Genomic DNA, 15,699 nt, shown 5'->3' with positions numbered 1-15,699 from the left:
AACACATGGCCCCCACCCACAAGTTTACAATCTAAGGCTCCAATCCTCAAAATCTTCACTCAGGCAAACTGCCCCATCCCTAGTTTCCTCAGCCACATTATGACAGTGAGTCTGACTCTTCGTTCACTTACACTGATGCAAAAATGGACTAAGACCCTCAACCTCAACTGTGTTCCATCCATGTAAAGCTGGTGTCAGATCCGAATCAGCCCCAGTGTGCCACTGTCTCTTGCAGGGGATCAGTTCAGCATCACTACAGAAAAGGAGCTCCTCTCCCTAGCGGACTGTCAGTGCTAACACTGCTGGAATGACATGAAATCAGCAAACTTGATAATCTGAACTATAAAAAAAAGTCACCAATATTTCCCGAGGCGGATGCTCAGACATTTGTCCTGTGTAAAAAGGAATAGTTGCTGGTGATTTTTCTGTGGAAAGTTGCTATTTGTTTGCATTTTTTAAAAAGCCCATGCTGATTACTTGCATTAAGACAGCCATGAGATTAGTGACCCGAATAGAAAAGTGAGTCAGCAAAAATTAACAAACCAACAAAATCCTTGCACAATGACTGGTCTAAGCAAAGGCAGCATCCTATCTGCTAGCCCACAAAACAAAAGGATGCATATACACGACCTACAGCCTCTGTGGAACTGGGTGAGTCTGGTTTTGATATCACTGAACAGCTAGATTGAGCTTCATTGCCAGCAGCCATAGGAATAAACCCAGAGAAGGTGTGAATTAAAAAAACACAAACCAAATGCAAGTATTGTTCCTGTGATACAGCTCCCATGTGATGTTTGCTCCAGTGCTCTTGCTTTTATCTGAGCTAGAATCTCAATGGACATAAAGCCAGCCCAGAGGAATGTTACTGACACACAGGCAACTTATAGATCAGCAATCTGAAATCCTAGTTAGTACTTAATAACAGATGACACAGAACTGAATCAGGATTTATGTCTCAATGTGTTTGCTAGAAATAAGATATTTTGGTATGCGAAGGCCATTACTTAACACGCTCTTTCCATTCTGAAAGGTACTGAAGGTGGTTCACTGCCCCCCTCCAAGGGAAGTCAGTGTAGAGATATTCTATATTTACACTGGTTTAGCCAAGAATGGATTCTGGGACAATGAGACAAACCACTTCACTCCTTTTCTACACATCAACTCCCTGTTACAGCATTCACATGTTAGCCCTGCTCTCCTGAACTGCCCCCACTAGAGAGTCCGAGCTGGTGGTTGCCCAGAACTTACAGACTCCGGAACAGAGAAATATGAGATTTCCTTCCTCTTTGTTTCCTCTGGTTTGTTGGATCTTTTAGTTTAATATACAACAGGAACAAAGTTCCTGGCATTAGAAATTCAGCTTTGTGTTGCCAATTATTCTCCTGCACAGAAAGCATTAATCCTTAAACAAATGATGTGGTCTCTTACAGTAGCCCAACCCACTCCCTACTTCACAGGTGTAACCCCAAAGATCCTACCACAACCTGGCATTATTTTGCTGTCTACCTCATCATGACTGCAGGTCTCATGCATTCTCATACGATACAACTAGAACTAGGCAAAATGTTTCAGACAAATATTTTATTCATGGAAAAATGCAGTTTTGAGTCAACCAGAACTAGTTGCAAATTTATGTTGAATTTGGCAAACAGTTTTGGCCAAAAAAAATTGTTATTACATTTTTTAAAAGTCAGTGTTTTGTTTCAACATTTTCAAAATGAAACAATTTCATTTTTCATTTCAAAATGATGTTTCATTTTAAAATTTGCCTAAATTTAATTCTTTGTTCTTTCCCACCTCCCTCCCCCTCCCCCCAAACCTCCTCCCAAAACATTTCATTTAGGGTAGATCTTAACTTCTGAGAAGTTTGGTTGGGTTCAGGTAGGTTTTGGTTTGAACCCATCTATAGTTACAACTATAATGTTAGGATGTAACTGCATTTTAAATCAGTTTCACACAGATACAAAGCCATAACTATGCAGTTGTGGCCACATCGGTCCCAGGATATTAGACAGACATGGTGGATGAGGTAATAATTTTATTGGACCAACTTCTGTTGGTGAGAGAGACAGAGCTCTTCCTGAGCGTCACAGCTAAATCTAAGATCCGCTTTCAACAGACAAGCCTGGGAGCTGAAATTCAAAACTTTGCTAGACACTGAAAATTAGGTCTTAATAAAGACACTGGATTTACGGCTTATTACAACAATCTGTAACCGTTAACCCCCCTTTTTTGTCCTATGACTACAGGGGTGTTAATGGGTCACCTTGAATGGTCCCTTAGAATATGTGCTAATTACTTCTGCGAAACTATCTGTTCCATCTGATATTTGAGCTGACACGCTCTAAGGGCAGGTCTACACTTAAAACACTGCAGTGACACAGCTGCACCAGTAAACTGAGCCACTGTCGCGCTTCGGTGAAGACGCTACCTACACTGACAGGAGAGCTTCTCCTGTCAGCCTGGTTAATCCACCTCCATGAGAGGCGGGAGTTATGTCAACAGGAGAGGCCCTTCTGTTGACATAGCGCTGTCTACCCAGGGCTTAGGTCGGTTTAACTGCATTGCTCAGGGGTGTGGATTTTTTATACCGCTGAGCGACATAGTTATAGCGACCTAATTTCCTAGTCTAGACCTGGCCTTAGTACCTTTCCCGGACCTGAAGAAGAGCTCTGTGCAGCTTGAAAACTTGTCTTTCCCACCAGCAGAAGTTGGTTTGATAAAAGATATTACCTCACCTGTCCATCCTTGCCTCTCTAAAACCATAAGTAGACAGAGCCAAAGCATCATTACAGGAAACAAGCTCTGCTGTGGATTGTATGGGAGGTTCCTATTCACTGATGAAAACTTGGCTTCTGTTTTCACAGTGAAATATTCACTCTGCGCCAACACATTCATTCTCCTGCAACAGGTTTTTAAAACCTCTGTATGATTCCCTTTTTTATTTATAGAGCTCTGTCATCATGTTTTTCTGACTTTACTGCACAATGTATAGCTGCTATACATTCACCAACAAAAATGTAAGAAAGTACATTATGGATTGTATTGAAAATCAGACAAGTCTATAGCCACAGAAACCTGATTGTTTAAGAAGAGCTCACTCTCTCTCTCTCTCTCTACACACACACACTGGAATATACTGTGCCATAAAAATAAATTGCTGTGGTAAAGAAAATGCACACAGTGTGATTGATTTGCCATCAAACATCTTCATGGACTTGCTCCTGCTTCTTGCATTGATCAAAGAGGTTTGGCTTCACAATAAACCTCTAGGAATGCAGGACACTTGCTTTTTGCAGGTTAGAGGACAGATGAGAAGGTCCCTGGAGATTCAAGAATGAGTATTGGGGAGGGGGAATCCCTCCAAAGCAGCATGATGTGTTCACTCACACTTCAGGTGTCAGCTTCATTTGGGGAGAAAATCCAGCTGGCCCATAGCCCTTACAAGCATAAATGCTGATTCTCCAGTACATATGGCAGTACCATTCAAAGAGCTATGACAATGATACTGTTTATAGCTCTGAAAATGGCGCTGCCATCTGCACCATGCATGCAGCGGTTCTGCTCACCAGGAAGCGAGGGTTCTGTAGAGGGACAAGTTCTTGGACCTGCTGTTCTATTGTGCTAAAGGGTGGCTATGACACAATGCAACCCCTGGAAACTGGAATGAAACAAAATCACTCTCTATTCTGTGAGAAAAATCACCCTTCTGAGCTCTTGTTCTGGTTGTCTGGAGAAAGGAATGATGGGGTGACACAGATTGCACATTATTTTACAGTTAACACTACAGGTGGCATTGAGGGTAGGATTGGCATTGAGATGCTAACACACTGGTAGCCATTCTGGGCAGGTGTCATACTGTAAAAGCACTGATCATCACATATACAGATCTCCTCTTTTACTCTGCACTCTAACAGGAGAGGAGGGGCATTCCTCTTTCCTCCCCCCTTTAATATATTGGCACATTCTTGTTTTTCCTCTTCCTTCTGTGCAGCTTTAAGGTGCTGTGTGGATGTGTGCTCTATCCTACTTCTTTGACTAGCGTGGTTAGTAAATGCTCCACAATATTTGGACATTAATTCACACCCCCACACAAAAGCATTCCTGCGAAGCTTCATACAGTGTGCCACCCACAATAATACCTACTGAGTAAATCATCAGACACAATTTCTCCATTAATCCCATTGGGCGGCTTGTGATGAAGTGTGGATAAGTGTTATTGTCCTTTTGAGCAGGAAGCCAGGGCTCAGCTGTATTATTTGCAGTTGGTCCTCAGTAGCATTCATTAGATCTGAAGTCTTTCTTGATGATACTGTTTGGAGAATGGTACATGCATTTGTATCTCTGTTGCCAAAGCAACTTCTGGTCTGGAACAATTGCTGTGTGATGGGGAGCTATAGCAAGTACAAGAGTGCATCCCTCGCACACTAAAGATATCTTGGAAGTGGGGAAAGAGACAACACCAAAGCGGGAGCTTTAATTCATCTAGGAAGTGGTGTCTAACCTGCAGCCTTCAAGGGTGACTTTGGTAAGGAGGAAGTTTGTATTTGATTATGGTGTGAGTTACAAATATCTTTCCTGCTCCGTGCCCTTTGATTTTTAACCAGAAGTATTTGAAACCTTCCTGTCACTATGGGGAGAAGGCGGGGGCTCTCCTGCCAAGGCATGCAAACCCCAGAGAGAGCAAGACAGGAACTTGAATGGCTCTGCCTGAGCTTCAGGGAATACCTAGGAAATGATGGCTCCTCTCCCCAATGCTGCCACTCAGGGTACCCTAGGAGAGGGGGAAAGGGAGAATCTGCAAAACAGTCACCAGTTCTAGTCTTTGAGTCTTTGCCCCCAGCCCAGGTTAGATCAGCGGATGTAACTTGTGCCAGCTGGCAATGGTTTCCAAGGATTCATATGCTAGCTGGGGATAACTAGAGCACCGTGTACCCCCCTCAAAACCCTGACATGTCCCTGTGCTTGGACTGATAGGAGGAAGGGAGGCACAGAGGCTGGCTATGCTGGCTCTGTGCTCATTGGACACTCCCCATGCAAGAGAATCACCAGGAGAGGATTTGTTGGGTGGTTTCTGCTCCTGCTGTGCTGCCCAAGTGGCAGAAAGGATGCAGAACAGGGCAGAGAATCTACCTGTAGTACTGACTGTGACCTCTTAGCTTTCTTAAAATACTGTGTTTAACCCTCAGGCTAAAAAAGGATCTAAGGTGTGATTCTGGTACATGCTGAACATTTGAAAGTCCCACTGAAACCAAAAGGATCAGACCTTTAGTTAATTATATCTACATATTCTCCAGGGATTATACATCTAGGCTACACAGACAAAGACATTCACTACAAGGTACATATTCACTTTAAGTTTCACAAGCCGCAATGTGTTCATCAGTAACTCTGATTTTAAAGCGAGATTAAAGCAATGGCTAACATTTATTTTAGGAAGCACATTTACCTTTCAGAAATATAAACTACTTCATTTTCCACTGGCAAAGCAATTTAAAATGCATTAAAGAATGACCTCAAGTTGAAAAAAAAAACCGCTCTGCGTGGGTTTGAACATGAATTTCTGACTACAATTAATTGCATCCTTATTTTAGAGACTTGAAAACACTTTATAGTTCCCTGGTAAATTCAGGGAATATTCTCAAGCAGGGTACAGTACTTTCTATCATATAGTTGCTTGCTCTGCACTGTATTCACCCTTTCAGACTCCTGGCTTTGTAAGACAGAGATTCTGTTCTCTATGTGATATTTCAAGGAGTGTGCACCAGTTATAATATATAATAAATATAATAAAACACTATATAATAAAATTTACAGGGGGAGCAGATGTGTTACAGCCCCGTTGTTCTGCTCTGGCTATGCAGATTATTCATAAAGCTGCCTGAACCAGCTAGCTGGTGATTTTTCTGGTGCAGGACAATCCCCAGATGGCGTCACACTCCCTTGCAGCTCCTAGTGCAGACAGTGTCATGTTCTTGGTGCGAAGATGTTTTAGGGACAGCCCAGGGTCGAAGAGCCTCAAACAGCTTACAGCCAGGGTCTGATTCTTGACTCACACCTGTTTTACAGTGGTATAACTGCACTAGCTTTACTGGTGTTAATCCTGGGTTAGACCAGTTTAACTCAGGGGAGACTCCACCCCACTGTGTCTGTTTCAGCTCTTTAAAGGGACGCATTGTACTGGTTTAGAACAAAATGGGACCTACCTTAATTTTTTTCTATACTTTTTTCTTAATTTCAACTCACACTCAATGAAAAATTAAATTAGGAAAACTGCCCTTCTTCAGTCTGAGACATAAAAGAATTATGTGTACATTTCCCCAAGTGGTTAACGTACCAACCCTTTTCTCAGCGCTAAGCATTCTCCCCCATCACTAAAACTGGTGGCACAGAGAAAGCAGTGAACGTTTATCCCTACACATGTACGGTTACAGATAAACACACGTATTCATATACATCTTGGCAACTTCCTCACACTCGCAGACCCATTTAGACCCATGCAGGATTACTTTCACACCCTAGATCCATTCACAAACAACCACTCATACCCATGGATTCACAATCATTTACACAGACAGACAGACATACGCAGTTTTAATTTGGAGGAGCATTTGGGTCTCCTGGTTTCTTTTCCTTTCTGGGATTTTTGCTGCTTTTTTGCTGGTTCTGACTGATCAATTTCTAGCAGAATTATTTGTGTCCAACAGGTGACCCAAAATAGGCTTCACCAATTTGCACCAAAAATCCCATCACGACTGGGCTGAATATTGCCTTTGTAACCTCCAGCCACAGCCTTCATCCTATCTGCAGTGCATATTTTGGCTTGATGAACTTCTAATTATTCCCACCAGGGACCCTAAACCCAAGACACCTGTTTTCTTGGTCACAACAAACTGCAACTGAGCAGGCTCTACAAAATGTCATACAGCCCCCCTCCTTCCCCGAAAGGCACATCTCCCCTCCCCTAATCACCTTCCCCACTGCCACCTTTCCAGCCTGTCACATTTAATCAGTTCATCAGAACCAGATATCTTAGAACAGCTCATTCCCTTCTGGATGAATCACTTGGTTTGAAGATTGCCTTGACAACCTAAATGTTTTTCTGTGTCGGGGCCTAATCAAAGTGATGACTTTGAAGACTCTGACAAATCAGGGCTGGTTTTGACAACAGCAAATTGTGAAATATGCTTCTGCTTTAACGCCGACTCTCACAATGCAGTTGGCAAGAGAGCGTCCTAGCACAGGAGCCTGCTTAGCTGATGAAGCCATTGGGCCAGATCCTCAGCTAATGTAAACAGATGCAGCTCTACAGAACTCAAAGGGTGTATGCTGATTTTAAAGCAACTGAGGATCTGGCCCATATAAGTTCCATTCTCTTCTCTGTATCCTTCCTCCCAGCCACCTTCCCTCTTGCAAGACCTTGGCCCTGATTCTCCCTGCCCTGTCTGTAACCATTTATACTTAAACTAAGAGGATGTAAAAATGCTGCCAGACCTTTGTTTTGGACCTACTTAGAACAGGTGTAAATGACTTCACATGGCAGTGGACATTCAGGCCCTCTATCTATAGCTAGCAGGACAAATGAGAGCAAGACAGCTGGGCTACCAATTGGCCATCAGGGCTGTTACTCAAGTTGGAGAGAAGAAAGGAAACTGGGTATGCCTTTCTCTAGAATCCTGATCATGGTGGCATGCATCCCCTGGAGCAATCTGTTACCTTGAGCCCAGTGTCACTTGGCAGTGGAGGAATGCAGATGTAGTATACTCTGCTAAAACCCAGGCTGGAGATGAGGAGTAATGCACCATTCTCGGGAGCAGAGGAAGTCCAGCAGAAGCATAACGCTCACGCACCGATGGCTAGCAGAAAGGAGACTCATCCTGAAAGACTCTGAGCTGGATTGTGCTTTGTTATGAGTGCAACTCCATTGACCACAGTGAAGCTCCTCCTGATTAACACCAGAGTGAGGGAGCAGAGAATAAGGCCCTAGATTTCTTGTGCTGCTGGTGGCAACAGTAGATGTTTACAGTATTTCCGTCAAGATGACAAACCCTGCTCTGGATGCACTGAGCTGTGCTAGCAGTACAAAGCTTACCTGGCCATTTTAGAATTTCCCACACATTGGGAAAGCCCTTGGATGACACACAGATGCTGTCGGGACTCTTATGTCACCATTTTCCCGACCTTCACTGGTACAGCAATGTAGCTGGGGAATCCCTATCCCCTGGCAATATCTGCCTGCTCTAACAGCCTCTTGGGGGTTGTGGCCAGTCAACATAAATTAAAGATGCCCACAGGCTGCTCTAATCTGTGCTGGGCATCTTCTGGGCCAAAGTAGAGTAGCCACAGGATCCAGGGCCTCCAAACGGGACTTAAAGCTACTGCCTTTTACTACCCCTAGTTTTATGGCTCAGCCACATTACAGAATCTGGTCCACAATTTTTTCTGTATAACTCACAGGCCCTGTGAGATTTCCTTTAGCAGATTCCAGCCTCCTGTGGGTGAAAAGGAGGTCAAACAGCTTGAAGGTCAAGAGTTCTCTCTGTTCACAGAAGACATTTTTCAAAAAGAAATAGTAAAAACTATCAGAAATTAGATGAAATACGAATTAAAACTAAACAAATCAAAAAACCCTGACTGGAAAAAAACCTAAAATGGAGTTGAGCTTTCTTTTTTTTTTCTTTTTTTCCTGGTTGAGATAATAATTAACCCCAGGCAGGGATCTACAAAGGGAATTAGGTGTTGCAATGCTTTAGACACCTTGAAAATCGCTGGTATCCACAAACTCTGGGCTAGTCGCCTAGGCTCCCCATACAATGAATGGGAAGACATGGGTGCCTGAGAAAAGGATCCACAAAAGTGACTGTGCTAGGTGGCTCACCACCAAAGCTAGCCATGTGGAGATGCCAATGACTGAGTGCGTCCTAAACCCTGCCCCTCTTATAGTTCAGGTTGCAGGGAGGCCCCATCCCTGCTTGCAACCCACAGCCAGGAACCCCTATCGCCTGAAATCAGATGCCTTGGTTGTTCTTGCAGAGAGGGAGTTTGAGCTAGGGGTCTCCCACATCCTGGATGAGGACGCTAACCTCTGGCCTAATGGTTATAAGGAAGGCCTAACTGTACACAAACCAGTTAGGGGGAAGGAGGTGGTGCTCTTCATTATAATCTTGGCCCAGTGGTTAGGGTACTCACGGGGAGGTGTAGGAGACCCAGGTTCAATTCTCCCCTCTGCTTACTGTGGAGAAGGGTTTCCTACCTCTTGGGTGAGCTCCACTCTCTGGAGTATAGTGATCCAATCACTATATAATACAAAGTAGAATGAGGGAGAGCCACATCATAAAGTCCCATAGGCCAGTAGTTAGAGCACTCACCAGAGAAGGGAATTGAACTGGGATTTCCAATATCCTGGCGGAATGCACAAACCCCTGAGCTAAAGGTTACTAGGGAGTCTCCTTTCCTCCTGGACATCTTGTGTGGAGTTAGGAATATTCAGAGCACACCTACTTGACTGGGTCCCACAGGCAAGACAGGTGTTCCCCCATCTAGCTTCACCTAGTCTGAGGCTCACACGGTGGCTTAGGTGTGAGACAGGCACCTGGATGTCTGTCTGAGGCAGCAGTGCGCATGCCCAGGGACAGAAACTCAGGCACCTCGGGAACTTTTACAGCAAAAACATAGGTGTCAAATGAGTTTAGAGTTAGGCGGGAAGTTTGTGGATTGCAGTAGTGCCTAAATCTGGGCCCTAGGTGCCTAAGTCCCTGGGCCCTGGGGTTTGTACTTATGAAAAATGGATCACCACCTCATACACACTCACTGGAGGTGCAAGGTCATGGGATTCTATAAGAAGGTTACACACAAGTGGCTCAGAAGTTCTTGGGAATTTGTCTGTTGTCTCTGACTGTCCCTGCTGGAGCCAATTATTTCATTGTGAGATGATACTGCAGCAGGCATATATGGAGACTGTAGAACAGAGGCCTCTAAATATCTTTGGCAAAAATCTCACTATATGCTACTTTCATGCTCCCTTCAGTCAAGCTGCTTGTGAGAACCCCAGTGCCTGACAACATACAATGAGTCATGTGCCGATTGCGTTATTCTCTGTGAGGCACTTTGGCTGTACAGCCATTTAATAGGAAATGAATGGAAATGACAGTGGAGGAGATACCAGGGTGAGGGAGCGAGACACAAAAACTCACATTAGGGTTCTCACCAGCAACTTGTACAAGAAAACAGTGGCCTTAATGATTAGGAGAAGGGCTCTCGCACAGCATCTGGCAAGGAGAGGGTTAAAACCCTCATTCCAAACAGCCAGACATCCCTGCAGTGTGCTAACATGGATGGGTGGAGTAGCAGGTGCTCTATACAGAAATGTTAATTTGCCTCATTGGCAGCAGGCACCTGATTGCTGAAGGAAGGAAATAAAAGAGCAGGGAAGAGGTGCTAATGGCAGAGCTGGGAGTGGGGGAAAGGGAGGGAATGTGGTACAAGAAAGCTGTGGTTAGCATAATGCTAATACCATTTTTTTTTTTTAAGCACACAAAGCTCAGTTATACAGGATGCACCTAGTATATGATGTAAAGACATTACAGCAGCTAGTTCTAGAAGTGATAATAAGAGTAGCTATGTTAACTGAAGCCAGCTTGGCTTTAGCTTGTATTTATTTGGGCTGAGGAAGCCCTGTCATTCTCTTCAGACTATAGCTGATAGACACACACAAACAGAAAATGAAGATCCCCTGTAGAAGAAAAGGCCTCTGTCATTCTTCATTACCTAAAATAAAGACAGGCCATATTTCTCCCCGATCTGGTTCCTGAACTCCAGAGCTAGACTGCAAATTCCCTTAAATCATATATGTGAGGTTCAGCCCAAATCAGCCAAAATGGGAAAGTTGAATGCAGCTGGATTCATTAATAATCACCTCCTCAGCATAGTGTCTGGGTGCACGTATCTCCTGGCTAAAAGCTGCTTGCTTGTGACCACTGAGCATACATCTACACTGCAACTTGGACTGAGCCTCCCAACTCACGTAGACAGACTTCTGTTAGTGGGGCTTATGCCAGCACGCTAAAAGTAGCTGTGTGGATTCTGTGACACTGGTAGTGGCTCAGGCTAGCCACCTGAAATCAGAACCAGCCTGGCTCTGAGCTCAGATGACTAGGCATTCTTAAGCACAGTGCAGGGTGTGTGGAGTTGCTAATTTCCATATCCAAGCAAAGAGGAGCTGAGCTAATAATTAGTTAACAATAATAATAATAATAATTTGACACATAGTTCCTCTCTCCATCCCTGGAAAAGGCTAGCAGAGAGAGTGGGTGCACGGGCAGGAATTAAGGTGTTTGACAGGAACCATCTGATGCTAAAGCCTGTTTGGAAGGAACCTTTCAAAGTGAGGCCTAAGGAGCCAGGGTGCAGTTCTGGCAGCCTACCAACTAACTAGGGGAATGTTCTGTGATCTGTAATAGTTGTAAAAAGAAAAGGAGTACTTGTGGCACCTTAGAGACTAACCAATTTATTTGAGCATGAGCTTTCATGAGCTGTAGCTCACGAAAGCTCATGCTCAAATAAATTGGTTAGTCTCTAAGGTGCCACAAGTACTCCTTTTCTTTTTGCGAATACAGACTAACACGGCTGTTACTCTGAAACCTGTAATAGTTGTGAAGCATGATGTAAAATTCCTGACCATTAATCTCAGTTGTGTTCAGAAGAGAACCCTGCTTAGGAGAGAGTCTGGTCACACACACATGCCCAGGATTCTGTTCTTGGCCCTTAAAAATCAGGGTCAGACAGGGTGCAGTGTTGATGGGGTCATAGATGCTGGAAGTTACTGAGATTTTTCTGGCAACAGGTACTTTATAAATTCCACAAAATGAATCCTGCTGGTTAGAGATGGAAATGACTGGTGTAGCCTCTCCATTCTCTCTCCCTCTCTCCATCCTGGCTGGCTGAACCTGGTTTATTCCCTGCTCCAATGAGTTATACAGTCCACTCCCAAATATCCACTGTTATAGGGTTTTCTCTACTGCCCTTGGGAGACTAGTACACACCCTAATGAACCTCATTATTGAGAAAATTTCCCTGACAGCTTAACTTTTCCTTCATTTCTACTTACAGCCCTTTGGAGGGGAAAAAGAAGTCCTCTGCCAAATTGGTCATTGCACCCTTCAATTCCTGCAGCAGAACTATTCCGAAGTAGGTCAGAAAAACCTGACACGTAGCAGTGGAGCAGCTTGCATCATGGTCACTGCCCTGGGACTTGCAGATGGTGCTGTCTATCCAGGGGCCTAACTAGGTGAAATTACAGATGGCAGAAACAGATACTGTATCACTCAAGTCACACTGCTGTATTCAAACAACTGTAGATACTGGCTTGGGTTTTCTTTAAACTTAAACTGTGTCAAAGATTCAGTAGACACGCAGGGATCATAAGAAATCCAGCTAGAGCACGTATTCCATTTTCTGATATTAACATCGAGCAGCAATACCCACATCAGAATAAAAAAGTATTGAAGAAAGAGGGATTAATCCTCTGCCTGCCAGAGTCCTTTTCTATTTACTGGGCATTTGGATTCTTCTTAATCACTGGGTCCCTTGCTGTTACTGTGTTATGTGGACTGTTGCTACTGGCACATCAAAGTCATGCAGGATACCATTATTTTCCACTAGCTCATCCCATCTGTAGTAACTCTGACGGCCAAGCAAAACCAGGCTATTGCTCCCTGTGGGGGAAGTTGTCTAGTGGGTTTGAGGTGGCAGCTTGCACTAGGACAGAGCTCCTACCTTTCCTCGTGTTGTCATTGTGTGTGTGTTCTTTTCGGTGGTAGGAGGCGCAATTATCCCCAAGGTTAGTTACTGTCGTCAGTACCTGGTCAGACCCCCTAGTCAGACTTAGTCAGAACCTTGGTGGAATTCACTGGGTAAATTTCCTAAGTGCTATATCTGGCAGAGCAAGGGGCTTAGAAAGATTTTATGTCTAAACCAGAGGTTCTCAAACTGTGGTCTGCGGACCACCAGTGTCCGCGAGGTCCATTCAAGTGGCCTGTGGATAGGTCCCTCTAAGGTGCGTGCCTGAGCGGCCACACGCAAAAGAATGAAGGGCCATCCACCTAATTAGTGGAGCCGAGCAGGCGTGGCTCCACTAATTAGGTGCCTGGACCCTGAAGAAGACGCACATGTAAGGTGAGGTGGTGGCTTTGAGAGGAGTAGGGGGTAGGTTGGAGGGGGGCAGTGGAGTGAGAAGAGGAGGTGGGGGGAATTTGGGATGTGCAGGGCTGTGGCAGCCAGAGAAAGAGGTGACTTTCCCCAGCTCCAGAGTTGTGGCTGCCAGGGAAAGGAGGCCTTCCTTCCCAGCCCCAGCTCGGGGGCTGCCATGGCGGGGGAGAGAGGGCACATCCATCGCATTAGAAAGTGAGAGCAAGTATTTAGTGAGAGCAAGTATCAAGAATACTGAAATTAAAATATGAGTTGTGCGCTTTTATTTGTAGAACAAAAGAAAGTTGTTTATTATTAAGGTTTTTTTATATTGCGCTTTTATCCAAAGCGATTTATAATACTTAGCTAACTGTACAAACAACATTTGGAAAGATCATTAAGTGGTCCGCCGAGACCCTCAGCAATTTTCAAGTGGTCTGTGGAAAAAGAAGTTTGAGAACCACTGGTCTAAACACAGATCAGCATGCATAGTGCTATACAAATCTGGCATGCAATTAATATCAGTCTGTCAGCTAAAGCTTTGTCATCTTTGTTATTCTTTTGTACAGCACGTAGTGCAATGCGGCTGTGAACTACCATAATATAAATAATAATCCTCAAAGTCAGAAGAGTACCATAAAAAGAATGCATCCTACCCGTTGTATTGCCAACAATAAGAGTATCTGCATACAGGAAATGACACACACCATTCTGATGTAAGTTCTTGACATGGTTTGTTTAAAGTTTTCCCATCAACCCCATCCCTGGTGAGCCACACAACAAGGGAAGTGTATTAAAAAGGAATAATAAACGCACATACGCACACACATACACACAATGCTACAGTAATAAAAGAAAAGACTTACAGAGCATGTTCAGGGTTAGACAGGAACTGGTCTATTGCAGAACAGCAGGAGGAACTTGGAGATAGAAGAACAGCCACTTTTAGTGCAGACGGGAGAAAAGACAGACACAGTGAGGGGGTAAAGAGAGAAAGGAAAGAAAACACAGAGATGGTTAATAGGAAAATGACCTCCAGTTAACCTGTCATTAAACACCAAGAAATTATGTTAAAATAACCTCAAGCTCCAAATATGCCCTCTCCCTCAAGGGAAGGGAAAATCTCAGCTAATATTGATGGCGATTGGGTCAGAGGAATAAGGCATATCATGTGGTCCCTTGCTAAATAAACCCTTTGAAATGCTCAGGAGGGGAGGTGTTCCGTCTTCCTCCACAGGTGTTCTCTGTCTTCTCACTCATGCTTTCTTTAGCAAAATAGCCCCACATTTTCCTTTTCCAAAAGTTCTCAGGTTTGCTCCAGGGAGGTCTGGTTGGATATTGTGATATTTATATGCCCCCTCCCACACACTAGTCACATGACCAGAATCATCTGACTAGAGGGGATGGCACATATCCTCCATAATCATATCTCTCAGCTACATCTATGAAAGCGACCTGTCTCTGCTAAGGGTGCAGATAAATTCCATATCTACACTGTGAGGCTACATATCAATCTCCCCTCATTCCCACCCATCATAAAGAACTAACATGTCAGCCTCTGAGAAACTGGATTTATGGTGGAAAAGTGGACACATCATTATCTACAGCACCTCTAGCTGGCAATCCTAGGATGCTCAGACAACTCCGTTATACTGGACATGGGAATGTCTGCCTATTTTTCTAGATGTACACATCTGACTAATTACTTAGTCCCTGTTTTATCAGAACTCTTCAGGCTGAAGTGCACAGCTGGGACAACTGTGATTTCATTTCTAGTAAAGCTCTTCCAGTGGCTGGCAGCCAGGATCCAGCACAAAGTTCTAATAATTGTTTGCTGCATAAAACATGCAGCTGGCCATCTCTCCACTACACCCAAGTTTAATGGGAAATAAGTATGACCACAGGTCCCAGCAAGTGGTTTCTTAATGCTCAATGTTCTTCAGAATGATAGGGCTGGCACCTAGTCCCCATCTTCACCATCTCATGCTGGCAAGGGCTGAGCTCTATGCAGAGTTGGTGCTCAGCCACAGGGATGAAGGGAGCAGTCCCTCCAGCTGATCACTGATAGACTGCAAAGGGAGTCCACAACTTCACTGAGAAATTTAAACATCAGAAATAGTTGTAAGATTGGGGGTGGGTGGGAATTGGGATATGCCAGTGCTTTTCCTTTATGGTCACAAAGTTGTCTGTGGAGCTCACACCTGCCTTAGTTTCTGCCTTCCTTCTATGGAGGAGGTGATGTTTCTAGAACAGATGGACTTTGGAATGGCACCAAAACAGCTTAACCTTTCTTTGACTTGCTCTTTAATTCATTTCCCTGAAGTCAGTGCCACTGAGTTGGTTTAACAGGCTTTAATAGTCATATAAGTAGCATCTCGGGCAGTGCTAATGTAATTCTCCTCTGTGAATAATCGAGCTTGAGGAGGAAAGCTACCAGGGGCTCAGCTGACCACGATGTCTGCCTGGTTCTGTGTTATTTGTAATGCAGATGGACAAAAATGGCAGTGGTGAGGA

The 15,699-nt window shown here is 44.2% G+C and overlaps 1 protein-coding gene across 4 annotated transcripts in view; it reads right to left on the bottom strand.

Moving 5' to 3' along the window:
* HTR4 (5-hydroxytryptamine receptor 4) overlaps positions 1 to 15,699 on the bottom strand; it is a 209,055-nt gene that overhangs the window by 39,568 nt on the left and 153,788 nt on the right. For 2 of the 4 annotated variants that reach the window (XR_012160260.1, XM_073355856.1), the window contains exon 7: positions 14,052 to 14,127. The exons of the other annotated variants lie outside the window; for them this stretch is intronic. Coding sequence is in view for 1 of the 2 variants with exons in the window: in XM_073355856.1 (XP_073211957.1) it covers positions 14,067 to 14,127 (61 nt within the window). In the remaining variant the exon portion in view is untranslated. The remainder of the gene's footprint in view (positions 1 to 14,051; positions 14,128 to 15,699) is intronic. 4 annotated transcript variants of the gene reach the window in all.

The sequence above is a fragment of the Lepidochelys kempii genome, chromosome 8, assembly GCF_965140265.1.
Source record: "Lepidochelys kempii isolate rLepKem1 chromosome 8, rLepKem1.hap2, whole genome shotgun sequence".
Classification (NCBI taxonomy): domain Eukaryota; kingdom Metazoa; phylum Chordata; order Testudines; family Cheloniidae; genus Lepidochelys; species Lepidochelys kempii.
Note: the sequence above shows the minus strand (reverse complement) of the source record. Positions and strands in the feature narration are given on the sequence as shown.